At 46.0% G+C, this 27,355-nt stretch overlaps 1 protein-coding gene across 2 annotated transcripts; it reads right to left on the reverse strand.

The window, feature by feature from the left end:
• Positions 1 to 1,947: 1,947 nt before the first annotated feature.
• chst11 (carbohydrate (chondroitin 4) sulfotransferase 11) lies at positions 1,948 to 27,138 on the reverse strand. 2 transcript variants are annotated; one of them, XM_088367042.1, is made up of 4 exons: positions 26,908 to 27,138; positions 10,315 to 10,400; positions 4,899 to 5,128; positions 1,948 to 4,830 (listed from the first exon to the last, which is right to left on the reverse strand). In XM_088367042.1, the coding sequence occupies exons 1-4, from the start codon at positions 27,008 to 27,010 to the stop codon at positions 4,206 to 4,208; spliced, it is 1,044 nt and encodes a 347-aa protein (XP_088223168.1). In that variant the 5' UTR covers positions 27,011 to 27,138; the 3' UTR covers positions 1,948 to 4,205. The 2 variants fall into 2 exon arrangements, with proteins under 2 accessions (XP_088223168.1, XP_088223167.1); XM_088367041.1 differs by having other exon boundaries at positions 26,893 to 27,137.
• Positions 27,139 to 27,355: the final 217 nt, after the last annotated feature.

Below are 27,355 nucleotides of genomic sequence, written 5' to 3' on the forward strand. Positions count from 1 at the left end.
CTGGAGGTCCACGGCCCTGGTTTAAGTGAAAAGTGCCACACCCTTTGTTGTTCACAAGAACATAATACAGTCACCCTAAAAAAAAAAAAAAAAAAAAAAACATTACCTCGTTAAGTGCACCTGCGTGAAAACTTTTAGCTCCTTCAGACCGTGAAAGAAGCTAAAAGTTTTCACGCAGGTGCGCTTAACGAGGGTCACTTGGAAAATATGGTGGAACGCGGCCCCTCGAGGACTGGAGGTCCACGGCCCTGGTTTAAGTGAAAAGTGCCACACCCTTTGTTGTTCACAAGAACATAATACAGTCACCCTAAAAAAAAACAAAAAAAAAAACATTACCTCGTTAAGTGCACCTGCGTGAAAACTTTTAGCTCCTTCAGACCGTGAAAGAAGCTAAAAGTTTTCACGCAGGTGCGCTTAACGAGGGTAACTTGGAAAACATGTTGGAACGCGGCCCCCCCGAGGACTGGAGTTCGACACCCATGGCAAATTTGTTGTACAAGAACATAATACAGTCACCCTAAAAAAAAAAAAAAAAAAAAACATTACCTCGTTAAGTGCACCTGCGTGAAAACTTTTAGCTCCTTTTGAACGTGAAAGAAGCTAAAAGTTTTCACGCAGGTGCACTTAACGAGGGTCACTTGGAAAACATGGTGGAACGCGGCCCCTCGAGGACTGGAGGTCCACGGCCCTGGTTTAAGTGAAAAGTGCCACACCCTTTGTTGTTCACAAGAACATACTACAGTCACCCTAAAAAAAAAAAAAAAAAAAAAAACATTCCCTCGTTAAGTGCAGGTGCGAGAAAACTTTTAGCTCCTTTTGAACGTGAAAGAAGCTAAAAGTTTTCCCGCAGGTGCGCTTAACGAGGGTCACTTGGAAAACATGTTGGAACGTGGCCCCCCGAGGACTGGAGTTCGACACCCATGGCAAATTTGTTAAATTATGTTCATGAAAAAACTTTAATCCAAGTCCTAACATCAATCAGGACAGCGTGTATTTATTTGTGGTTTCCAGCTCCACTTATATTATACTGTATGTTCAACTTGTACAAGAACATAATACAGTCACCCTAAAAAAAAAAAAACATCACCTCGTTAAGTGCACCTGCGTGAAAACTTTTAGCTCCTTCAGAACGTGAAAGAAGCTAAAAGTTTTCACGCAGGTGCGCTTAACGAGGGTCACTTGGAAAACATGTTGGAACGCGGCCCCTCGAGGACTGGAGGTCCACACCCCTGGTTTAAGTGAAAAGTGCCCCACCCGCCCTCACCCCCACCTGCTGATTGGCTGGTTGATCTGTGACGTCAAATGGACACTCTATTAGGTACACCACCACTTTCAAGTGTACCTAATAACAGGCCACTTCATTAGGGAATAATCAGGGTCAAAGGTTAACTGAAAGTGAAAAGTGCCCCACCCGCCCTCACCCCCACCTCCTGATTGGCTGGTTGATCTGTGACGTCACTCACGGACACTCCATTAGGTACACCACCACTTTCAGGCCACTTCATTAGGGAATACTCATGGTCAAAGTTTAACTGAAAGAGATATGTGCCCCAGCCGCCCTCACCCCCACCTCCTGATTGGCTGGTTGATCTGTGACGTCACTCACGGACACTCCATTAGGTACACCGCCACTTTCAGGCCACTTTATTAGGGAATAATCATGGTCAAAGTTTAACTGTATGAGATATGTGCCCCACCCGCCCTCGCCTCCTCCTCCTCATTGGCTGGTTGATCTGTGACGTCACACGGACACTTCATTAGGTACACCACCACTTTCAAGTGGGAAAAATGTGGGTGAAACCTTTATTTTACCTCGTGCAGTGCACCTCTTTAAGTGTCCGTGGGTGACGTCATTAAGTTTCACATCGTCACTGTACAGTCACAAATTTGACACAGCATATATTAAGCAATAAACAAATGCAAAAAAAAAAACAAAAAAAAAAACACTCAAATTGTTCTTATTTTATTCAAAACAGCACTGACAAACCACAATATCGAAACAATATGTTTCACAACATTCCAACCACAATCCGTCTGTTGGTCATCTTTTGTCTCTCCCCGCCCCTGGTGACTCTTTCAATGATTCCGATCAATCTTGTTTATGCGCAAGCAGGCTCTCAGAATTGACGACGCCTAATAAGAGACGCCCAATAAACTCCATGACTGTCCACTTTGGAGCATTTTCATTGTTGTTCATTTGTGACTGCAAACATTTGTTGGAATCAGGGAATCGTTTCTTCACTACTGTACAAAATGTGTTCATCTGTGCATAAATAGCAAAATAAAGGCATAAATACTGTATAAAACCCGATCGTCAACTGCTCTCTTGAAAGGAAAAAACATTCTCCCGTGTGTTTTGGAGATTTCAGCAAAACAGTAAATGCTGTATGTATATAATTCAGTCTAATAATAGACATCGTTTGGGGATGGGGGGGGCAGTTGGCTGGGTTTTGATGCAGACAGCAGAGTTGAGAATAGGGACAAAAGCAGCCAAAACAAAGTCAATCATTTCTACTTGAGGATTTGGGATGTTTTCCTAACCGCATGTCCCTTCTCAGCACAAGGCGGAAGACGGCAGCATGCAGACTGGAGCTTCCTAAAATGGAGCGAAGAATGGAACGTCTCTGGGGGCCAAACGAACGGCATAGTCAGGAAGGTCAAAAATAAAAGTGGCGAGGTCGCGTCTCAGCTTTACGAGTGCTGAGTAAGTCGGCATCAGCACATCAGCGGGAGTAAAGAAAAAAAAAACAGGCGAAGAGGGGAGGGGGGAGGAACCTGCTGTTGTTGCTGCAGGGGCACCAAGACTGAATGACCACAAGGGGGCGCACTTACCCTGCGTGAAGACCACATCTGTACAAAACAAGTATGAACTGAAATAATACTGTAAATGGGTTCTATACAGTTGGACTTGTGTGCTACTGAGTGTTCTATTTACAATTTGTGTGTGTGTGTGTGTGTGTGTGTGTAGTCAAGGCTTCATCACCAATGTTCCTGTGAGCATCCATGTGCAGACACAGATCCACTCATTCATAACATGACCCCACCCAAAACATTCACAAAAGCATTTTCTTCAAGACACAATTTTGAAGCTACTGCGTGGAAGAAGCAATTTGTATCCCCTGCACTTTATTTATGCGCATATCTTTTTTCCAGCATGGCGTTTCTTTTTTGCAGAGATGAGTACGAGGAACTAAGTACTGCTTTAGGGCCGCGTGGTGGTGATTGGGGGAAGAAAAAAAACAAACCCTACTTGAAAATTCTTTGCATGTCCTGTTGCTGCGGTGGTCCGATAAGTCAATTAGAATAACATTCATTAAAATTCAAGAGCGCTCGCTGTGGACATAATTGCGTGTTGAAAATAATTATGTCTTGCTGTAAAGTCAAGTGCTTAAGAAAAAATAAAAACTGCAAGAGCTATCCCCCAAAATATCTTTTTGACTTGGGAGCTGGAGTGGTTTGGGATTTACAAAGACTCCCTTCTGTGTGTAATGCACTTTACAGTGTGATGGAGAGTGTCGTTACCAACCTTGACGTCGCTCGGCAGCGCTAATCACATTTACAAGCGGAGGATTCTCAGAGAGAACTATTCTTAAGCTGGGTGTGGATGTGCACAAAAATCGTACAAACTAAACGCTTCGCAATAGAAGAAAAAAAAATTTAAATACTCTATGATGTCAATAGACAAAGCAGTTTAAATAATCCTTGCCGTCTCGCAGCAACGCTTCCGAAGACAATAAAATAGTAAATAAGCACGAGGAGAGTTACTGCGCGTCCGCGGGCGGGTTTACGAGCTCCAGTGTCTGCCGGGCCGCCTGCTCTTAAGGGTGCCACTCGGTACGACGCTCTCGGAGGTGCCGAGCGAGCAGGCCACTAATAGAACATCTTTTGAAAATATTTGGTCGACTTTGGCGTCCGACCGCCGACCGGGATGTCTCTTCCTCGAAGGGTCGGGAGTCGAACGAGGCGGGCGCCAGTCGTGACGTGCACTTGATGCGAATGGGTTCAGGGTGCAAGCAGAAGGTTTGTTTGAAACCTGCCAGGAGCATCACTAAGACTCTTCAAGTCTCGTTCCGTCCGGCTGGAAGACCTGCTTCGCGCACATTCTATCCAAAAAAATGAGCTGGTTTGACATTCTCACGTGCAAATAAGCATTGGAGCTCGCCGGAAACAAAAACACAGACGACTCCAACGAGACGGGCTCCCTCCTAGTCCAGCCGGAGGTAGGTGGGCGTGGAGTAGTTGAACATGAGGAAGTCCAGCTTGTAAAGCTGATAGAGCTGGAGCTGCTGCGGCGTGCTGATGTTGCTGAAGAACTGGGCCGTCATGGCGTCGGTGGTGCGGGTGGACTTGGCGTAGCTGGGGAAGCGCAGGAAGTCGGCCACGCCGGCCAGCCGCAGGACGTAGTTGGCGTCCTCCTCCAGGGTCTCGTACTTGCCCACCAGGTCGTAGTGGATATGACACGGGTGGCACAGCTGGGAGACGGTCTGCCAGTGCTCGTTGAGCGGGCCGTCGCGTCGGGTGGCCGGGTCCACCAGGTACTCGGCGAACTCCTTGAACTTGACGTCGGCGCCGTTGGCCAGGGCGTCCTGCGTGGCGTTCTTGCGGTAGCGCCGCACGATGCGCGTGCCGAAGCGCTTGTGGAAGGACGAGTTGTACTTGAGGGTGAACTTGTTGCGGTAGGCCGACACCAGTCTCTCGAACGGCTCTCGGACAAACAGGAACTTCAGATAGTTCTTCAGCCGGTGGTTGATCTCGGCGATGCTGTACTGGTTCAAGGTCTTCAGGTTGGACGGGATGTGGGCCTCATTGGACGGGATTTCCATCGGGTCGCTGCGGAAGGCAAGAATCAAGAACCGTAAGAGCCCATCCAGTATTCCTTGCCGGCCTTCCGGTCCCACCTGTATTTGCCCCGGCCCGTCAGCACCATCATGACGCGTTTCCAGTTGGTGCAGGCCACCTTGGGGACGTAGCAGTAGATGAGCTCGTGGTCTTCATCCACCACCAGGTGCTTGAGGTCTCCAGGTGTGAGGACCCGTCGCTTGCGGCTGGACGCGCTGTAGACCCGACACGAGTCCGCCACCTGGTCCCGTCGGGTCTGGTGGAGGATGGCCGCCCCCGACAGCTCGGGCTGGTCAGTGAGAGAAGATCAGGGGGAAATGCTTCAAAATACAACCAGCAGGAGATAGTGACCATTAAATTTGCAGCAATTATTCAAGGCTTTCACACTGCTCCGGAGGCGGATAAGAATTTTCCTGCTCTTGATGAATCCCTCCCCCCCGGGGGTTGAAATTCCCCCACGGGGCAGTGCCCCCTGCCTCCAGGAGGAATTTAAAAGGATTGTCAAGCCGCCTGCATATTTCCCACTGCCAACAAACGTGGCCTTTGAGTGTGCCGACCGCAGCCCACAGCTGCTTCCATCAAGACCTGAAATATCTGCAGGCCGACGCCGCATGAACAGCTCGCTTGTATGACGTGCCTGTGAGCGAGCCATTCATTGTAAGCCCGAGCGCAAACAGACGTTTTCCACCCCCGCCCACCTCCTCTTAAATTCCGATGACAGCATGAGTGAGCTTCTCTGTGGTCAGTTCCGCAACCTGACAAACTTGGAAAATGGGTGGTTAAAAAAATAACCCTAATATTTTTACATTCATTAAAACCAAGCCCTATGTTAATTCGATTAGCAAGCTGTGTTGATGTATTTAATAGCGATGCCATAATCCGCCTGCTAACATGCTTGCTAATTAATTAGTCAGATTCAAAGTACATATTGTATGCACACGACATGGATCCTTGCTTAACTTTGATTCCAAAAAAAAAAAAAGCTCAGCTGCATGTTTCTCGGGCCCTGACATCTTGTCTAAGTCCCACTAAACCTGATTTAAACGGTTACATTTTTCTGGCTTTTTCCTGTCATATCACATCAAACGAACCCGTTAAAAGCTTTCTGCCGGGCGTGCGGGCTGATGGATTCCGAACATGTCGGATTTTTTTCTCCCAATTCACACCATTGCCCATGTATCAAAGAGTGGAAATGGAAATCTCCCTTTTTTTTCTCTCCTCTCTCTTCTCACAGACATATGAAGCTATAATTCACACAAAAGGAGCAGCGAGCACAAGACCCTCAGTCCCGGAAGAAGGGCAGACGGTGTAATTAATAAGGGGGGGGGCGGGGGGTTGGATCTCCCCCTCGGCAGAATAGTGCACGCATTATCTCCTCCAGTGCAGGATCGGCAAGAGCGTGACGGGTCGATACAGCGGCTGCGAGAGCCTTGATGGAGGCCGCTGACCTTCGGCCGCGTCAAGTTGTTCCCACGAGGGAGCGGAAAGCAATTTGCTTGCTAATTCAGCAACAACTGGCAAAATGTCATAAAACAATACCGGTAGCGGCATCCCATAATGCCATTTCATCTCCTATGGCTGTCAGAGGAGCCTTAAACCTGCCGTGTGCGGCTTGATGTGATCAAACTCTTGTCGACTATTGATTTAGTTACCGTGAGAGTGTTTGTTCTCTCCGGAATAAATTAAATGGAGATTCAAATGAGTGGCGAGGAAAAATCATTAAAGGTTTTCCCTCCACAATATTGCGGTTCATCAACAGCACCACATGAATAGGAAATGGAATTTGAAAAAAAGCAGGTCACTTAAGGTGGAACCTTGCGGAACCTCAGTTTACAATTTTTTTTTTATTTGATTTGGGCTTATTTTGTCAAATTGTTTTTTCAGGGCTATTTGTCTGGATTTTCATTCACTTTGACAAAGACTGATTTGACAAAGGAATACTTTGAAAAAGTCCGTTTGAGTAACTTGACTGTGTTTAAGGAAACTAAATGTTTTATATTGTGGATCATGGGTGGGTCTGTAAAATACAGCGAGCCAACAATAAACAGGTGGCTCGCTGTTGATTCCACGATAAGTGACTGAAGAGACTGCCGCTCCACATGTCTCATTTTTTAATTTCCTTGCTCCAGCACATTTATTGCCCCTGAGCGATGTTATGAATGTCAAATAAGCATGGAGCGGATGCGTCGAGATAACTTGAAAAAGCTGCGACGCCTCCAGATTATGAGGAAGATGAAGGGAAGGAAATAAAGGCTTTACCTGGACTAACATTGAGAAGATTTTATTTTCAGAGAATGAAAAGATGAATGTGTGGCTTGTTTGAAGACAATTTTCTCCTCTTGCCGATTAAAACGTTCCTGTTTTTTTTTTAATAATTATTTTGCGATTGGGCGGCAGTGGAGGAATGCGAGGCTGGGCATTTATTCCCATTTTCCTCCTCACTAAACTGTGTCTCTCAATTAACCGAGTGCATCTTTACTTTGGAGTGTTTCCAATCTCATTTACGCTCGCAACCTGGCGCGGCGCTGACGGATTCAGCAGACGTTTTTTTTTAAAATAGTTTTCCCCGGAGAGTTTTCGCTCTTGTGTCAAGTTTCTATAAAGCAAATGAGCCCAAAATAGACGTGCCGCATCAATCTATGTGCAGCTATGCACTGTGCTTATCACATTTTGTGCAGGGAGGATTTTACGAGACAGTTCTTAATAGTGGTCGGTTCTGCTTCGCTGCGATTCAAAATAGCGGGCAAAAGGAAAAAGCAACTCATATAGGACACAAAGTGTAAGTAAGTGAAAGTCGTAGCTATCTACGAGGTTTACACCAAGTCAGGTTTATATCTTCCCCATTCATAGACTGTACACATTCTAGTGTAGCATCTGTGACTTTGAGTGTGTATGGCTTTAAAAGGCGGAGCCTGGCCTGGTAAGTGATATGGGCGCCAGAGATTAGTGGCGATGTCTATTAAATTCACTAACATGGAAACAAAGCCGGCTCAGTGGGACATTTCCATCTGGACTGGCCGTGACATTCAACCCCCCCTTAAGAATGTTTTTATTTACCTCCATTTCAGCAGAGGAGCGACTTGTTCTCGTTCCTTGCTGATGTCCTGTTTCATATTCATGCGGCTCAACACAAACAAGCGTCTCCCGAGCCACTCAGCTTTGAGTGGCGCCGGGTCGGGAATGAAGTTTCCGTTAATGAGCGTGGTTCCGAATTGTCAAACGCGTCCTCCGTCACTGTCACGACTCTAAATGGACTTGCTTCAAATTCAACGCGGACGTCTTCCTTTCAGTGACAACTTGCTGACTGGCTTACACAACAATGCGTTTAATCAGGAGAGTTGACAACAGAAATGCGGACACATCATTAAGGATGGACAATGTGGACATTTTGGCTTTTTCTTTTCTTCTATCTTCCAAACTTGTGCATTGAGATTTCAATTAAAAAAAAAAAAAAAAAACACTTCTAAGCAAAACAGAAGAAGCAATTTAGATGTACAGCTGCAAAGGCTCGTGTCTTGAGCTCATTTCATGTTCGAGAGGGCGGACCAAATGCTAAAGTTACCACACGGACATAGAAAAAAAAAAAAAGATAAAAGTTGCGTGTGAACATCTGTGGACCGCGGCGCAGTTGTGCACGTGGGCGTGGGGACCGGCGCCGTTTGTACGTGCGAGAGAAAATGGAGGATGTAATTACAGCAGGAGTATCAAAGAGCGAGACTCGCTCGGTTACCTCTCGGGAAGCCAACGGGAGGAATTAAAGATTTCCTTGGCATTCACATTGTAGCTTAAGGATGACCTTTTAATTTGCTGCTATTCATGAGCGTCACATCAACGAAAAGAAGGCGTTGAGTCATATTGTAATCCTTATTGTAGTCCCCGAATTGGAAATCTCACCATTTCTATTCCAACCTGTGAGTAATGAGAGGATCCAATGTTCCAACATGGATTTGTCTTTTTTTTTGGTGTAAAATAAAACCGAAGCAGGCTACTAATTCCGACCGGGATGCAGAAACTCATGTCGGAATGTGGCAAATTTGGATCACCGATGTCAAATTAAAGGGGACATTTGTAATCGGTCCAAGCTCATGGAAAGTCGACTTGCTTCTCATACTTGGATGTTATTTGTTTAAAATTCTCCGAAATACTGATCGGCGGCGGGACCCCGCACAAATTTGCACATGATTTTCCCCGACCCACGTTGTCAGCTCTGAATCAACATTTAATTGCGCCCGGCCGGCTCGGTAATAACAGCGTCGGCCGCGTGCCTCGGCGGCCTGGCCGCTGATTACTTTTACTTTCCGTTGCCGGCTCACCGGGGAGACATAATATGACGCTTAACATAATATTTGATAACCTTTGTGGCCGCTTGCTTCGAAGCATCTCAACGAATTCTGATTTTAATTACGATCAATGAAACGTTTTGGCCTGAGGGGCCGTTTAAGCTTTAGTGCGATATGTTAAACGCAATCATCATGAAATAACTTTACATTCCGAGATCAGCTGCAGGAAGATTTTCATCGGGCTTATAAGAAGGTTAATGAGCTCTCTCATTTTCAACTTTACTGTCAATAACCATCTTTCCCCTCGCCTCTGAATGACCCCGGGCCCATCTGTCCGCTTTTAAAAATACCCCAAAAAAAGTCTCGGCGGAAACGGTTGCATACTATCCAACTTTATCCCCCCTCGTAAAATGGGCCTCTACATGAAATCTTTATCTTTCCCTCAACCCTGACCACTCAAGGTGAAACACTCTGGCATCCTCCGAGTCAAAGTGATCCTCGTACGAGCACGGACAGACCTCCCTCTCTCTTGACCTCGGGTGCCCGAGTCGAGTTTACTCTGGCCGCGGCCAGCGTGCGCACACACCGTATCAATGGGACTTCACATGAGCGAGGACGCGTGGAAAAAAACGAAAAATCAAGCCGAGATGCGCTCGCGCCTTGTTTAATCTCCACACAATGGAAAAATGGGAAGGAACGAAGACGGGTGTTATGAGGAGAGCCTTGGAGGTAAAGGACGACGTCACGTGATAATGAAGCAGACGGCGGCGCGCCAAGAAAAAAGAGGATGCAATCCATCACTGTGATAGCATCACCTTGGGCTGTTTGCCCATCAGACACCAAACAACCGTCAGCGAGATGGTGGAGGCTCCAAAGTCGAACATAATCAGGTCCCTGGTAAAAATTACCCGCGGGAAATAATAAAGCACTTAACTCAACACTTCCAAATGGAAATCAATGACTTCCATTCAGGATTTTTTTTTTTTTAAATTGAAAAAATACATATTTAGAAACAATTGTGAGCACAAACTGTATAGACGATTTTTCAAAAGGCTCAACTGGAAGCCTCCACCTGCTCTGGCGCTCAAACCTCCGCCAGATGGTGGAGAACAAACGAGGGGCGGCGAAGGTCACGCTAGACGGCACGAAACAAACGGTGGAAACATGAGGCGAGAGCTGATGCCTTCCTTCCTACCTGGGAGGGGTTGTAGAGCTCCTGAAGGGCGTTGCGGGAGCCTTTCCCGCAGCAGCCTTCCGCCACAAAAGGATTCCTGCGCATGACTGCAAAACACAAACGAGACACCGAATAAGTTCATCGGACTCAAACGAACCTCTCGGATTACTTTGTGTGGAAAAACGCTGATGAGAATAATCCTCTAATGAGAATCCAAATCAATTTTTTTTTTTGCAGAGCTCATGTTCATGGATGAGAAGATGTTGCTCCCATCGAGACACCTGCATAATAAATGACAGCTGGATGGATTTGCGTTTGGAGGCTTCAACTTGAAACTTTTTCCTTGCGCCAAACTTGATTATAGGCTTCACGTCAACGTTTTCCGGCCCGATTTTTCTGCCGATGGTGCTGCGCGTTCATCCAACGAACGTCATCCCACTGCTTCAATGTTACTCCAAGTTCACCCTTGTCGTAAATCACGCGAACAAAACGACATCGCCGTAACCGATTTGGAAGCGCCGACGAGCGCTAAAAAGCAATTAAAAGAAGCGAAACCTGATTTCCATTCAAAGGGTGCGCCTGCCGCATCACGCGCTCTCTCGGAATCTATATTTGCTCGCTCGGCGCACCTGCTGGTGCGCTCTGCTGTCAATTTACAAATCTGTTGACTGCAAACATGCAAATCTGCCAGCGCCCACTCGCTATTGGCACAGGGAAGGTCTACATTTTGCTTTGACGGCCTGCAATTTTTTTTCTCCTGCAGTGATTCGAGCCAAACGTGGAAGAATAGATGATTGTGACTCTGCGTGAAACTGTTACTCCATTGGTCCAAACCCCAGGAGGGGACTGAATTGTTTGAAAGAATAACCTCCGAACGCCACGGGGGGGATTTTGCACATACATAACACATGCACGCGTGTCTGCACTAGCATGCTAAATTACCAGTGAAGAGGTGGAATGCTGTATAATGAGTAACAGCAAGCTGGCGGTTAATGATGACGGATGTCAAAAGAAATCAAGATAACACTTGTTTCGCTGAACCCACTCAGTCAGTTTTTTTTTTTTATGCACTGTGCAGTATTTGAATGTTTTTTGATTTTTGCTATGCTGGCTGGCCATCAAGACAACAAACAAACAATTTGAAATAATTCCACATGGCAATGGCTTTTATGATGCCTTCAGGTACACACCCGATTTTTGCACATGCACAGAAAAAAAAAAAAAAAGAGTGCAGCTGACTAATCTGCCCTTTTACAGTAGATTGCATTACGACTGATTTGGCATCTATTTTATAAAAATAATAATGTGAAAAAATGGAGGTAACCATGGAAACCGGATCAGTTGCCTCGCCATGATTTAACCTGCACCTTCATTTTTGTCAGGGACCTGACACCAGATGATAGAAGGAATCCACTGTGGTTGCCTTCAGCCTTGCATTTCATTATTGAACCTAATTTTCAAGATATTCCACACTGCGGCACTCTTCAACCAGCCCCTCCCCCCCTCCTGTCCGTCTGGCATGATGCTGATGGTGAATTTGGCAGCCCATAGCTACATCATGAAACTAATAGACTGGGACCTGCAAAAAAAAAAAAAATGATGCCTGGTCACATGACTCTCCATCTCCTGCCATCACGCCGCTGAACTTTCTCGACGACATTTCCCCTTTTCAATTTATTAGCGCTTTAAAAAAAAAGCTGGGAGCATTCCAACTCGGCTTCGTCATTCGATGGCAACCTCGGTGCCCTAGTAAAACTTAATGTTGCATCCCACAGCGCGGCTAAAGGGGGCAACGTGGTCTACCAAGGTCAGCGGTGGGCAGACCACGTCACAATAAAACCTTAACTGCGCATGTGTCTTGCCTTTAAGGCGAAAGGACAAAGAGCCATTTGACAATAAGCGTCCTCAACGCCGTAAATCAAAAAGGCTGTGCTGCAACATTCATCTTGGAATGGGCCAAAGAACTCTCCAATCACAGGATGGATGGTTCAAAATAGTTTCAAAGTCTTTTGTTGTCAGATTTTTAATTTTTGTTGTTTTAATTTTTGGAGCGCTGCGGAAAAGGGAAATATTAATAATAATAAAAAAATCATGCTCAGTCAGGGCTCGGTAGTCAACATCTACTGCCATCTATCAGCGGAGCATTATGGGCCTCTGGAGGGAGATTCATTTGTGACTAATCTTACCTACACAGTTAGACGAGGCGGAGAGCCACTTCGCCCGGCGCATAAAAGTGATGATTAGGACTAAACGCTGGCAGCCACTACCACTTGAGTGTGTGTGTGTTGCCAGGCAGGTGATTGGGGGTTGTTGGCACAACTTCATTTAACGCTTGCGTGCAACTGTGTGTGTGCGTAAAAGCAATCAAGACGAAGGTTGGCAGCATGAGTCTAATCCCACTTAATGATGATTACGACGCCGGTGATAATAAGACTCATTTTGTCTTGTGCGCTCCTCACCTGAGGTTGTACGCAACCGGAGGAGGCGGCGACGTGATCCGATAATGCCGCGCTGCTTTTACAAGATCAAATCTGACAAAACGTTGACTGGCGGATTAGAGTCAGAGGAAATGTCAGTCGTGACAAAAGGTGACTGATGCTAATGCATCTTTTTGTTGCCATGACGACCGAATCACACAGTCTATTCCATGTTGCCAACATAATCAATTTTCAGACACCCCCACTAAACAAAAAGTGCTCAACTGGATTTCCATGGATGTTTTAGGCCAGTTAAACATATTAGACGTGCCAGCCGAGCTCCTTTTAATGAGCGGCGAGCGGCGAGGCAAGTTTCAGTCAATCCAAAAAAGCCTCTGGCGAGCACAGCTACGGGCTTTCATTCATTTAACATGAGAAGGCTTCCATTATTGACGCGCCGCTCCTGAACGCCACTTGCTACTCGCAGTGATAAAAACCGGGCTGGATCCGAAAGGATCATTTATTTAAAGGCGACAAATTATGGGGAAGTTGGCTTTTCAATTGCTTGCGTCTAATTGCGTGGAGTTCAGAGAGTCGCTCACTTGAATTTTTATATGATATATTCATTATACGAGGGATGAGTTCACTCATTTCAATGAGGCGCACCTGCACCACGAGCGGTGAGAAGAAACTGGGCCAAAACCATCGCGACGACTCGAAATGAGTAAGCACCTCCAACATCTGTTCTTTTCATTTTCAACCTCTGTCTAGTCTCGAAAATGACATCACCGCCTCGTTTTTTTTTTTTTTCCCAGGACTCCAAAGATCGTAGCTGCCCACTCACTCACTGCCTGACTCACTGCCAATCGTCAGCCCGACGGAACCGCAGATGTTTGGAAAACTCGGGACACATGCTAGACGCATTGACGAGCGTACAATTACTGTCTTTTCACACTTTTTTAGAGAAGTGTGGATTTAGAAACATCGCAATGACGTCAGCCGGCTGCTAGAATAGAATCGACGGCGATTTTGATGGATTACAGGAAGTGTAGTGTGTTACTTCTACTGGCATAAAAATATCTGTGGCAAAATAGAGGAGGGGTCGGAAGGCGGTCAAGCGTGAGCCGAATCAGTCAGAGGGTGCTTAAGCGTGGAAAAGTCACGGTCACGAGACGGCTGGGAAGTGGAGCAGACGGTGCAAAAAAAAAAAAAAAAAAAGATGGCGTGATACAATCGCTGCAGGGGGGGGTCATGACAGGCAAGGATGGCAGTTGCCCCCGTTGAACCCACTGGAGCATTTTCACTCATAAATACACATTCCACGTCTCAGTGCTTTGGCCTCGAAAGGAGCGAGAGAAGAATTAAGGAGATCCCCGTGGCTTGACGAGTCAAGCTGTCGCAGGATTGCGTGGAGAGAAGTGCACTAGCACTTAATTCAACTCAAAGAAAAATCATTTGAGTTCTCCCTGGTCCTCTGCGTCGACACTCGGGGGTCCTTATGCATAAAACATCTAAAGCGAGATATAAAAAAAAAAAAAGAAGAGAGATTGTGAGTAATTCATGAGTTCTAAGCCCAGAGATTCTTTTAAGAAAGAGCTTGCGATATTGAGCGGGGATGAGGACATGTGGGGGCTGGCTGTGCTAAAAGGACTCTTTGCTGGGGTGCAAATCAAAAGCGCATTCAGTCGCTTCCAAATATACAAAGATGCTCGAGTCAACATAGCCCCAAAACACTCCCTTAAATGGAACTCGTGGTATTTGAACGACTCGACTTTATAGGCGAGTGATTCAGTAAGGCAGTTATTTAGCCATTACAGATGGTGGTGGCTTGATAAATTCTGCCTAGCAACAAGTGGGGGGGGGCACAAATGTAAACATAGCGACATGGCTGTGAAAATGAATCAGAAAAAAACTTTATCGGACTACTTTTTTGGTTTTATTCAGCCGTGAAGTTTTATAACTAATCCGGAGCCTTTGTTGTGTGATTTATAACATTGCCGCTAGTGTTGGATTAAATAAAAAAAAAAAAGAAAATCCGATAATCCTAAAAGAGGAGTCAATAGATTTCTTGGTGTGTCGTCTACCTAAGCGGCGGGTGACCCAATTTGTCTTCCAAGTCGGGTTGGTCCCACCTGATAGCTTTGTAGGAATAAAAACCTCCCAGGCAACCCCTTGGGGGAATCCCCACCACACAAAACGTACAGTGACATTTGGGGAGTTAAAAATAAAATCAGGACAATTGTTAATAAATGATATAATAAAATAGAAAATTACAAATTAAATAACAAATAAAAAATAATATAATTTTAATGAATGTAATTAAATAATTTAATATCTGGGCAAAGTTTCTGTGTGCTCAGTGACACAAAAAAAAAAGGAATAAAACCAGTTTGAGGCTATGCACATTTTTTGGGTCCTACACCCAAAACAAAAATGCACCATTCCTATTTGCAGCCTGCCAAAATATGCTGCCCTATATGTGGCAAAAAAAACTCCTGATTGTCTCTGCAAATGTAAGCTAGAATTACTCGGGCTTGTATTTATAGAAACGGCAACAGTGTCATTTTGCTTGACAAAGTCATCATCACATGAATGCATTGTGCTTATCTGGGAATGTTCTAAAGACGCAAAAAGTCAAGGGGAGTCACATGAGAGCGATCTCGCGCTAACATGAAGCATTTTACGGCGTGCCTGACAAAGTGCGCCTCTGTGCGCCCGACCTTTGAGTCCCAATTGGGACTTTACTGTCGCTAATTAGACAGTGATTGGAGGATAATTAAAAAAGCACGGTGCTTAATACCCAGACGGGCGGCGACTCCCGCTCATAATCACGGCTACATTTTCCTCCGCAAAGCTTTGTGATCATCCAAATGGTTGTGCGAGAACTTAATGAGACAGGAGCGCTCACCCCCAACAGCAATCCGATCCCTCGTTCACAGCGTCGGCAGCTACGCGTGCAACGCTCTCGTCCCGGGAGGGGTAAACAAACATATTGCGAGGCTTAATGATGTACTTACACGAGGAATCGGAATTTTTCTTTCGTTATAAAACGACATTTTCTTTACTCGTGATTATCTTAATGACTTTTATGAATGTAATACGCACAAAGCCTCAAACAGTGTTTGGGGGGAAAATTGCACGAGTCAGCATCTTATTTGAGCAACTCTCATCAAATAGTTTATGTGCAGGAGCTGAGTAAACATGAAGTGGCGCTGGTTTTACGGCGCACCCTGTGGAGATGTGAGTGGTCTCATCTCGGGGTTCCCGTGGTGCTCTGGGGCCTATGGACGTATCTGCTGTACGTGAGAAACAGAGTCAGCACGTCGAAATGTCAAACAACACGCCTCACGTGTTTGAGCGTTTGCGTTTCAGTTAGCGTCACTGCCTCGTGGCCGCGCTGTTGACACAAGGCCTTCATCTACGTCAGTTGGGCCGACAGTGAGCCTTTCAAGAGGAGCGACTGAGTGACCTAGAGAGAGTCGAGTGGAGTGGAGTGGAAAGCCCGAGTCAGCACAAAAAGGCAGGGTGTAAAATATCTGATGACATCCTGACAAAGCGGGAGAGTGTGTTAGTGTGTGTGAATGAGTCAGAGTCGTACAAGGCTAAAACACAGCGGCAGTATTTCAGACAGTCTCTCACACTTGGCGTGTCACCTGAGAAATGTACCTACACTCTTGTAATTTTTGTTTTTTATAAATTGGCAAATATTAATAAAAACCGTTTTCGGGGAGCAGAAAAATAATTGGAGTGTTTTTTAATTAGAAAAATATGTTTTCCTAGTCATGAAAATTAAATCTCGGGTTAATTTGATGAATTATACGCTGAAGTGGAAATACTGAATTAATTTTTATTGCGCCCAGCAATTGGCTATGTTTAGCCGAAATCTTGGTCCTATAATGATTTCGAAAAGCCCCAAAAAACTGCATGAAATATGGCTGACCAATGATATTTCAAGATATGGGATTTCAAACTGGTCACATGACAACCTGACATTATATACTGTAAGTTCTCCCGATGCTATTATGAGAGTATGTTATACAGTAGAGTCACACACACACACACACACACACACACACACATACACACACTTGTTTGTCTTTAACCGATATCCCACCAGTCCTTTGGGTGTGGCCCGAGCAGCCGTGCTTTTGGAATGAAGAGGAGGAGGAGTTCAGACAAACCCCCAGGGGAGCAGCTGGCCTCAGGGACTAAATTTAGAGGTGGAGAACCCCCCCCCTAAAAAAAAACCCTGAAAGGGTTTTGCAATTCCAGAAGCGAAAAAACATGGTGGTGAAAGGGAGAAGATTGATTTCGATAAATCACAAAGGCAGAGTCCGCAGAGGATATAATAAAGATGGTTAGAGTATTTCTTTTTTTTACCTAGACAGTTAAGTGTAGGGAGCTTTAAAATACGCCCCTGTGGACCGGCTTTGATTTATTGCGCTCCAGATTTCACCCCTTAAAACTGCCACTTTTGCTGCTTTCGCTGAGAAAACAGCAGTGGGCACACCTGTATGTCAATGTTGCTGACACGAGAAGGAACGCCATTGATTAGACAGAAGCTCAGCCGCGAGAAGAAAAAAGGAACGTTCAGAAGCTCTTGATTGCGATCGAAAGGGTCAAGAGGACGTCGTTTGATGCGAGGTAAATGGCAACAGCGAGCGGCGGAACGAATGGGCCGTGGGAGGGCGGCTGGGTCCAACCTACACTTAACGTGGTTTTGCCCACTTTAAAAGGGTCAATTCACACGGATTGTAAAAGTGAAACTTTAAAGTTTCTCGTTTGAGCCCTGCGACATAATGACAAGGCCTTCTTGGTGGCACTTTCAAAAAAAAAAAAAAACAGAAAAATAGTTAGCTTCCACAAACATCAATCCAAAAATATTCCAAACCGCTTTATCCTCAAAATAAGAACGTCTGGGCGTGACAAATACTCGCACTGAATCGTGAGCGCCCCGACAACAACGGGCTCACAATAACGTCAGAAGCTTTATCGGCTTGGAAGTGAATGTGTGATCAGAGGCCATTTTGTTGGAATCAAAACATTGGCATCAACAAACCCGAACTATTGCAAAATGCATGAGCTCCTCCGGCAAGAACAAAGCTCTTATTTTAGCACTAAAGTAAAAAATCAGCTTTTACATCCCAAATAACCTCCTAAAGACTCGACGGGAGGCAAGCCAGTTGAAGATGAATCGAGAAAGTCAAGGAGGCAAGTTGGTGCGATAATTGCACTCGGCGGGGGTGGGGGGGATTTAGTCGTAGGTTGGTATAGTTTGACAACTAACCCATGGTAATTAGGGTTAAAAAAAAAAAAAAAGTGATGTCACAAGCTGGATGTACAGTGTAATTATAAAAATCCCTCAAATGCAGGGAGTGGAATGCAATATATGGAATATAGCAATAAGTGGCTACTTTGAATGGTGGCCAATGAGTCTATAATGTACATTTAATGACACACTAAAAATTGGAGCATATAGTTTGGGCTTGTAAAATTAGCACGTGCGCCGTATACATGTTTGTTAGCGAACAATATGACGCAGGGAGGCGATTCTTTGAATAGGTTGTTTATCGGGTAAAATTGCCCGTTGCACGCGCCAATATTCGCACGGGAGGCCAACGAGCGGTTTTCGGGAAACCGACGCTACCGCGAATAGAAGGTGGCCGTTACCTTTTTTAACTTTGCATTCCGATTGGCCCTTTCATTACGCTTGGAATGACGCTGCTGTTTTGTAAGCGCCATTGGCGGTTTGCTTTACTTCAGCACGAACCCGAGTTGAGTATGATGCAACGACAGGATAACACGGAAGACAGCGAAAAGAGTCGTTTTGACCCTGAGGTCACTCTGCGACTTGGACGAGGAGTTTGCCTTTGGCCATTAAAAACAAGAAGTTCTCAAAACCGAAACTCCTCGCCCAAACTGTATTGCGCAACAAAAGCTGCTGGTTGATGAGCCTTTTCAGCTCTTCTGGTAAATTCTCTCGTTATCTTTTTATGGAGTCATTTCCTTCATATCATAAATTTGCGAGAAGGTAACGCAAGCTCGAAGGCTCGTCTCTCATTCGAGGTACCTTTAGAGTTGCTTGCTGCTGCTCAACGTTTATGCACTGTTAAATTATAGTGCGTCTGTATTTTTTCCAGCCCTGCAAGACCTCCTAAAATAGACAGCATTGGAAATTATAGGGCTGGAGAGCCAGCGAGTTAGCGTTTGTGTGCGAGCTTGTAGACATTAAAAAAAAAAAAAAAAGAAAAGAAAAGCAGCGTGCAGGGCTTCTGGAGCAGCCCTGTGGCTGCATCTTGTCTTTCAGCTTGACCACGAGGACTTGGCAGGAGAACGTGTGGAAATCGATCCGAGGCGGCGGACATGTGTCCGAGTCATCACAATTTAGATTGCGAGAGACGAATCAAAGGAATGGACTCGGTTGATTGTGGGGGGGAACAGCCGTATAAAAGTGTGAATAAGGGGATCGATGACAGGGCGGCGGAGAGAATTAGAAGATCCATCCATCCACTTTTCCCTTCCGAGACCTTTTTTAGCACACTACCAGTCGCTGTTGGACGGTTTTGGGTGGCGCTCAACTGCTTCTGTTTTACCAACCGCACGATGGCAAAGGCAACGGAACGAGCAGTGCTGCTTTCTATAAACGTGCCACGCAACAATGACAAGCGACAGAACACAGATCGGTAGGTCGAAATGAAACGTGTAACGAGCCCCCCCCCGGCAGGTAATCATCAGTGGCAATTGAAGGCCTATAAAGACGAAAGTGGGTCATCAGCCGCTTCGAACTGACTTCACGAGGTTGTCGCTCGCGCTGAGGCTACGCTCCATTTCTCTCGCATTACAAGTAACGCGCCTTTTCAGCATTCCGAACGCCGAGCGCAAACTGGATTTATACCCGCTACAATCCAGCACCAGAACTATTCAAATTCTCCAACCCATTCTCGCCAAAACCCAAAAAACCGATTCCCCGCTGGCAGATTCCAATCCCGAGACCGGATTCACACCTCCGCTATGTTCCCAACTGGGCCACACCCCAGCCAGTCTGTTCTCATCGTGGTCCTCACTCCCATCGCCATGGCAACCCCATCCGCTGGGCAAAATGAGCTGATAACAGCACGAGGGAAAGGAGGAGGTGTTGAAACTTTGAGCATTTAAACCCCCCCCGATCCACTCTCTGTTTTCCAGACGTCCATAACTCCCCCAACCTTAACACAAATAAATATTTCCCGAAACAGGTAGACATCAAGCATGTATAAGCACACAAAGAGAAGACAAATGGGCCTTCTCCAACTACGAATGACGGATGAGGCCCTCTTAGGACCTGCCAGAGCTAAGAAATGAGTGATGACAGGAAAGATCTAATATCCGCTTCAAGACATCGGTACATGACAAACACGCGCTATAGACATCACATGGACAGCCAGCCCGAGAATGCTTTATCTGCACAGCACAGTGGGAGGTGGGAGGACAAGAAGCCGCTGGCAGTTGTTTCCGTCACATTCATCTGTCTGTGGTCAAAAGAGGAAAGGCGCCGTAGACTGGAGAACAATGTCCTCTTCATGGCACTTAAGCAAGGAACACCTTAAGCGCTTGCCGGCAGGAGCGGGCGACATTAATCGTCTCAAACAGACTCGACGGACAACGGTTGAATTATTGAAGGCATCCTGCGATATCTTATATTTGTGATGTGTGGAAACATGGCGGAAGGTCATGCAGTCATCAAGTGACAGGACAGATCGATGGCAATGGCAGTGAAACCCTTTCCATCCCATTAATGGGTTTTTTTTGGTAATTGTTTTTCCGATATAGTCCATCGATTGTTTTAAGACTATTTTTGGTTTAAGACTTATTGACTTTTCAATTGCTTCTTTACAAACTGTTGGGAAAAAAAAAAAATCGAAACAAAAAAGTTTATCATATATCGGTATTTTCTATTAATCGGCAAATTCTACACTCTCATTTGTTGACACATCACGTGAAAGGGCGGCCATGTAAAGTGAATAAATATGACACCTTGCATTCATGCCTTTGTGTTTAACAACAAAGTCCATTTTTATCTGAATAATCGGATAATCAATTGGATAGCAGCACCCAGACAAAACATAATGACTCGGTTGGCCAATTTGTCAAATTGGTCTAGTTCTACCCGAGTCGTCATGGTAACAAAAATCCTACTCGGCATTTACGCGATGCTGAAAGCGGCTCCTCAAAAGTGATTTCAACCAGACATCGGAAAAAAATCCGAGTCAAGGTTGATTTGATATAAATAGGTGCCCTTGATTGGGGCGTTATAGTACAGCACTGTGTTGGTGTGTACCCACTACTTGCTGAGTCAGTCAAAAGAGTTTGCCTGCTCGTCTCTTGCCAACATGTCCGCTCTGACCCCGTTTGGAGGACGTCGACAGGTCCAGCCGGGCTCGACTCTGGCGGCGAGGAAGATTGCGGCACTTGTCGATCCGCCCGCCAAACCAGACAACCGCGCTGGAAACGTGCTCGGAAAGCAGAAACCGCCGGACAGATGGACAAAATAGGAACGTATAGGAAAAGAATTACAGCAATATTTCGAGTTGAGGACACTTAATCCGGGAGTGCTAACCAAGAAAGAATTTTCCAACAGTTTTAAATGCCGCAATAAAATGTAAGTTGTCACATTAGGAGATCCTTTAAACGGGAAATATCACATTACCGCCATTAGCTTGTGAAAGTATGCAGCCAGACTTCTAAAAATCTTCTTGGATTATTAAACCAAAATGGGAGAAGCTAGTTTATATTCACTGAAAATATTTTTGCCAAGCACATGCCAAAGTAACTATAACCGCTGCAGTGATACTAGCGATTTTTCGGAATACATCCCTGCGAGTACTATTGTGTCTGTCTACATGTGCTGCGGCACCTTTTGTGTTCAAATAGCCAGAAACGTCCTGTCCTGGAAAATGTCTACATTTGGAAAGTTAAAGGGTGGAGTGGAAAGTCAGAAGCAGCTCCACTGTTACTCCTCCCAGTAGCTAGCTACTGTCGTCTGAACGTTCCTCAGGCAGACGTTTAATGAGATGTGCCCTGGCGCTCGTCCTCTTAATTAAAACCATGATTCACTTCTCCTCCAGCACGCCGTCTACATCTGGACACCGAGGACACGCGCTGTCAACACACGACACGGAAAGCGTGGACGCGCCAAGGCCGAACGCAATCTTTAGTAGTGCGCTGGGGCGACCTAGCGTTCCCATCTCAGGAGGTCGATTTAAAATTTATCAGTAAGCTTAGACGGAGTCCCGAACTCTATGACCTCGGTAGAGGTTCCGGCGTTCTCCTTGGAAGACATACTGAGCTGTTGTACACATAAACTCTCCATCCTGCCCACCCACTCCTCCAGAGGTAAACACTAAGATGGAGCAACAGAGCCGTTCGTCAGCGGCTAAAAATAGTCGGCGCCCTCCCGCCTGGCTCTTATTAATGCCCTAATGTGGCTAATGGACGACACTCGCGCCCCTTTACTTACTTCTCAGGGGCGAAGACCTAACAAGGGAATCGATATTTATCGACAGGCGCTGAGTGATTACGTTCTCATCTCCAGCCCCTCCCACTGCCGAGATTGCGCATTTAGTGACCGCATGGGACCTTTACCCTCCTACAATTGTGCTTTTGCTGACTGAAGGGGAGGAAATTCGGCTCAATTATTGGGTGTGCGGGGGGGTTAACCCGGTTTAACCTTCAAATCCAGCAGCCTATCTTCTACCGTAGCGTTTCGGAATGATTTATTTTGACGAGGGCGATTCGAGGACCTGTTGTAGTAAATAAACACAGGTGATGATAGCTAAGTGGGGAATCGATTCGTTTACTATAAATCTTCAGATGATCATAAGTCAGCGGTTCATCATGATCTTGTCAAGCTGAGTCAACATTAACAATTTAGTCCTTCCTGTAAATATGCTCAAAATCAGCCCTGCTATAAATATGTCCCAAGTGGAAGGACGTAATTAATTGTTAAGAGTTTGACGGGAAACATTGAAGCGGCAGTCGCAAATCTCTGTAGCAGGGAGGAAATATTTACAACCTCATTTAACAACTGTCTTTTATGATCAGCCTTAATGACTTAATGTGTAGCGGGAGCTCATTAGTTTTCGTTACTGACAATAGCCTGGCTTGAAAAAAATATTTGAGAGTTTCCCTGCACGGATTGGAGGAGCGATTTCCAGCATTTTAGCCCGGCGTGCCGAGAAAAGACGCACAAATGCGTCATTTATCAAACTTCAAGGCAAGACGGTCGCAGGCAGGTGTGAGCAGAGAGAGCAAGGTAAGCGCAAATGCGGACCACGGGGACTTAACAACCGCCTGTGAGAAAAGCTAGCCGGCCAAAATGTGGCAGGAAAATAGTTCGGACTCAAATCACAACAGTTAGAACTAGCCATTCTCGATTTTTTATCTATTTTTTATTCGTATTTTATGACCGGAGAACAAGATGAGCCGCTGTTTTAGGAAATGTGTGCGTTAAACAACTTAATGTGTATTTGATGAGGTGTTAGGGGCAGATGCGGAGGAGCAGATTGCTGACTCTGCAAGTTGCCGTCATTAATGTCACCGCCTCTGATGTACTGACAAAAAAACACATCTGGTATTTAATTGCACAATAAATGAGTGCTTCAAGATGTGGAATTTTCACTTTTTTTTTAAGTGTCGGAAGGATGCAAACAATTTACAGTATCTCGTTTTTGATTGGTTGAGGTGACGTTTCACAAATCCCGATCACTGATGTGATCATTGCGGTAATTTATGAGCTCATTCAATAAGACAAAATTTATGAGCGTGCCTAACATGTGCTTGCTGGATCTTTGATAATCTGCATGGTTTAGTCATGAAAGGAGATGCTGGAAAACTTTGGGGTTCATCCCTCTCCTTTAGCCTCCTCCCCCCGCCATGCCGCGACGTTAGATGTGGGATTTAGCGGCGCAGCTGGGCAGGAAAAACAGATGAACACACAAACGGGACGTCCGGGTCGAGACTCTGGCAAGACCTTCGTGGATGAGAACAAGAATAGCCACGCTTCTTCCTGATTGTAAAAACCACAAGGGGGCGGCTGATGCTAGTATTAGCTAGCACGTGTACCGCTACCTGTGCTTATGTTTGTCGTTGGAGACCCGGGCTGACCCTCCCTTGTCAACTACAGCGGCGACGGGGCAACGAGGGTGAGGAATTTCGAGTTTCCCGTAGAAATTCCACAGACGGAGCCTTTCATTCTTTCCCAAGACATGCTCATTCTTTGCTTTTGACCATCGCAGCTTTGTCACCGAAACCTCTGAGGGATGTTAAACGCCAGCGCGCATGTGGCGTGGCTGCGGAAACCGGAGCAGATCTGCAGCCTCAGCACGCGCACACACACAAACACAGACTTCTGACTATCCCAGAGGCAGTTCACGAGGGAAACCAAACAAGCAGCGCTCACAGCACATTTCCTTATCAACCCAAAAAAGGGAGAAAGTCCTTAGACCTCTGTCGGGGTCACTATGATTGCCATTCAACTCAATTCCCAGAGACTCAAACCAAAACAAAGCAGCCTTTCTTTGGAGACAGAACAGGACGACCTCGACTCGCCACTCAATAAGCTTCATCCCAACCGCGGCCTATTTGCATCAACGGCGAAATTACGATCTTTCGATATTTGTGATTGCCCGCTACCTGAGACGCACGACTCATTCGCCCGTCAGGCATATTTAATGAATGTTTCGTATTCCACCGAGATCAGATAAAATGCGAGCATGGAAATGATACTCTCCTAGTCCTAACGGATCCTTAAAGCCTGCCAAATAATTTGACTTTGTCACGACAGAAGCCCCCAGAATGTAAAATATTTGATGTATCCAACTGGTTCGGACAACATATGATTAGGTCGGCTTAAAAAGACGTTATAATTACCACGACCGCATGATGACAACTTTAGAAATACTGTGTACGAGCGAAGGAAGTGCTGGCAACAAATCCGACTCGAGCAAATCCAACTAAGCCATCAGCAGTCGAATCAAAGTGGCATTACTGAGCGAGGACAACGGCGGTGTGCGTGTCTTCTTTTGTCGCTTCCGACAAGAGGTCGCAACCCCCAGCGCTGGTAGAGAGGCGAGAGTTTACACTGGGGAGGCCCGACGGCATTTGCTCTTAAACATGCCTCAACCATGGCGACGCTGGCCCGGGATCGTTATCTGACAAACAATGGTGCGTGTGTGCCAAGTATGCCTTGTGCTGCGGCGACATTGGGAAAGAATGTAAACACACCGTACGAATCACTGGAAAGGGAACGGCCAACACAAATGTACAAACTCTTGTTATCAGACATGAATACAAATACAGGATTGGAACTTACAGGGGATGTAATGGAAATGATTTTTTAAAACGACACTATAAATAGCGGTTAAAGTTATTGCCGGTCGTGGGTGTCCTAATAACGAAAGGTTTTCATCCTTAGTTTATCTTAACGGAAGAATGTCTGCGAGGTTTCAGAAAAGACACTTGCGGGAACCGTTTCGAATTGTGAACGGAGAAATCCATATGTCTTCTTTAAACGCCAAACTTCCTTCCGTCCTCTGGTCGAAGCATCCCGGAGCCTGTCGTTAAAACGAAACTCGGTGACCTCGACGCACATGTGAGTGGAGCGTGACGCAACGCCGGCGGAGAACCTGAGATCGTTTCAATCTGATCGACGACTCCGTTGATGCACTGCACTGACGAGCGGGCCGATTTCTTTTGGCAAACGTAGCGCGCATGAGCAAAATTCAATCACATTGATATAGCGCCAATGCATAACAAGCGCTACCTCAAGGCACTTTTGATATGGATCAGATCCAACGCCACGCTGCTCGCATATTAAACAGAACCGCCGGCACAGCACATGAGCGAGCGCTTCGGGAAAGAGGAAAACTCCCTTCTATGGAAGAAAATCTTAACAGAAGCGAGAGTCAGTGTGACTCAACCATTTGACTGCATTTCCTTGAATGACTACAGGGTAAATTACCCAATCAGACAACTTCATTGATTCCACAATAGAATTGGTTTGACCTGCTTTTGGATGACAGACACAGACGGCAATTCCCAACAGAGTCTCAATGCTAAAATAGTTGAAAGAAGTTGAATGAAAGAACTGCTGTCTATCCATTTCCAGACTGCTTGTTCTCATTTTGGGTCTTGGGTAACTGGAGCCTCTCACAGCTAGACAAAAAACGTGGTACACCTTCGTGGTAAGCACCAATGCCTTAAAGTTGAGGGGTACTTGAGTGGGCTCAAAAAAATGCCAGGTAACCCTAACCCTAACCCTAACCCATCCACAATCCGAATGAGGAAAGGCAATAGAGAAAATGGATGGGAGGAAAATGTAAGCCTTGATTGTTTCTAAAATGAAACGTAAAAGAGATAGTATTACATGTTGTGGAATAAAAGCCAACCGACATAACTTTTAATGCTAAAACACAAGCTAGCAAAACTATCAGCTGTGTGGTGGTACTGTAGTAACATGAAAACAGACCACAGCGATACTCATAGGCATATATTCTTTATCCTCTGTGAAAAACGACCAATTTGACTGCAGTTTAATTGTGACGTTCTGTTTCGTGTTACCCCGTAAAATCTTATCCAATTTACATTTTAGTTCTTAATTGCGCTATCCCCTGGTGGCCAAAGTGTGCATACGAGAACTAAAACCGTGAAATCACGACGCAAAAAAAGTGTTGAATTAAACTCGCAAGTCAAGGCGCCACTGCAGCCACAAGCTCAACTGAAACAGCATCTGCCTTTGTTCCGCGTGGATGTGATTCACGGTGCGTTCACGGACATGGACAACGCATGCTTTCCAGTTTGGACCCCCCCACCACCACTGAACCGCCTCTGTCAAACCGAGCGCCACTGGTGTGCGCCCTTTTACGCATCCCCTTAAGGAATTGGGGGATACTGCTCGTTCTCGTTTCTTTCACGCCTTTAACGGCACAATGCCACCGCTTCTACCGGCGAGCGCACGCCGGCATATCCTCAAAAAATAATGGATCAATGCGGAGACCGATCGATTCCAACACTGCGCTCCAGGAGAGAGGCGCTTGCTTTGGCGTCAAGTCGTATCGATCGTGCGGCCGGTGCAAACAAATTGATGGGGTGGCAAAACACACGCGCGCCCGCGCGCATTAGGAAGAAGAGACAAGGGGGCTCCTACCTGGTTGGAACATACTTTGGAAATAAAAGATGACCAGAATAAAGGATCCCAAACAAGTGGCCAGTACCATCCGGCATATCCTGCTCATCCTCATGAGTTCGCTTAAAGTCTGTTTCATGGCCGAGGAAGGCGAGAATAAAGAGACGGGGGTGAAGGTTCCGCTCGCTCGAACCTTCTTGGTGTGCCTCCGGTGGTACTGATGAGGAGTCAGGAGGACCGTCCGCCGGTCATTGAGCTCAACGCATCCTACACGGAGTGTACCATTGCTGGGCGGCGTGCGGGGGGGAGGAGGAGCCGCTTAGCGGAAATGGGCTGCCGGTTTTGAGGAGATGAGCGCGTCCAGATGTGCGCGTCTTTCTTTCACGACTTAAGAGTTTGGACCATATTTAATGTAAGAGTTTTGATTTTGGGGACGGAGATATTTTTCGATTGGCTCCCCTAAATTGCCTTTCTAAATGGAAGA

Source organism: Syngnathus floridae, chromosome 22 (genome assembly GCF_059516105.1).
Source record: "Syngnathus floridae isolate MCC-2025c chromosome 22, RoL_Sflo_1.0, whole genome shotgun sequence".
Taxonomy (NCBI): domain Eukaryota; kingdom Metazoa; phylum Chordata; class Actinopteri; order Syngnathiformes; family Syngnathidae; genus Syngnathus; species Syngnathus floridae.

What these genes read in the sequence shown, in the direction of transcription:
- chst11 (XM_088367041.1), bottom strand. Translation starts at nt 27,010, where the DNA reads ATGAAACAGACTTTAAGCGAACTCATGAGGATGAGCAGGATATGCCGG. An exon ending in AGCTCTACAACCCCTCCCAG is followed by an intron (nt 5,129 to 10,314) that starts GTAGGAAGGAAG and finishes CTCACTGACCAG; the next exon opens with CCCGAGCTGTCGGGGGCGGC. An exon ending in ACGGGCCGGGGCAAATACAG is followed by an intron (nt 4,831 to 4,898) that starts GTGGGACCGGAA and finishes TGCCTTCCGCAG; the next exon opens with CGACCCGATGGAAATCCCGT.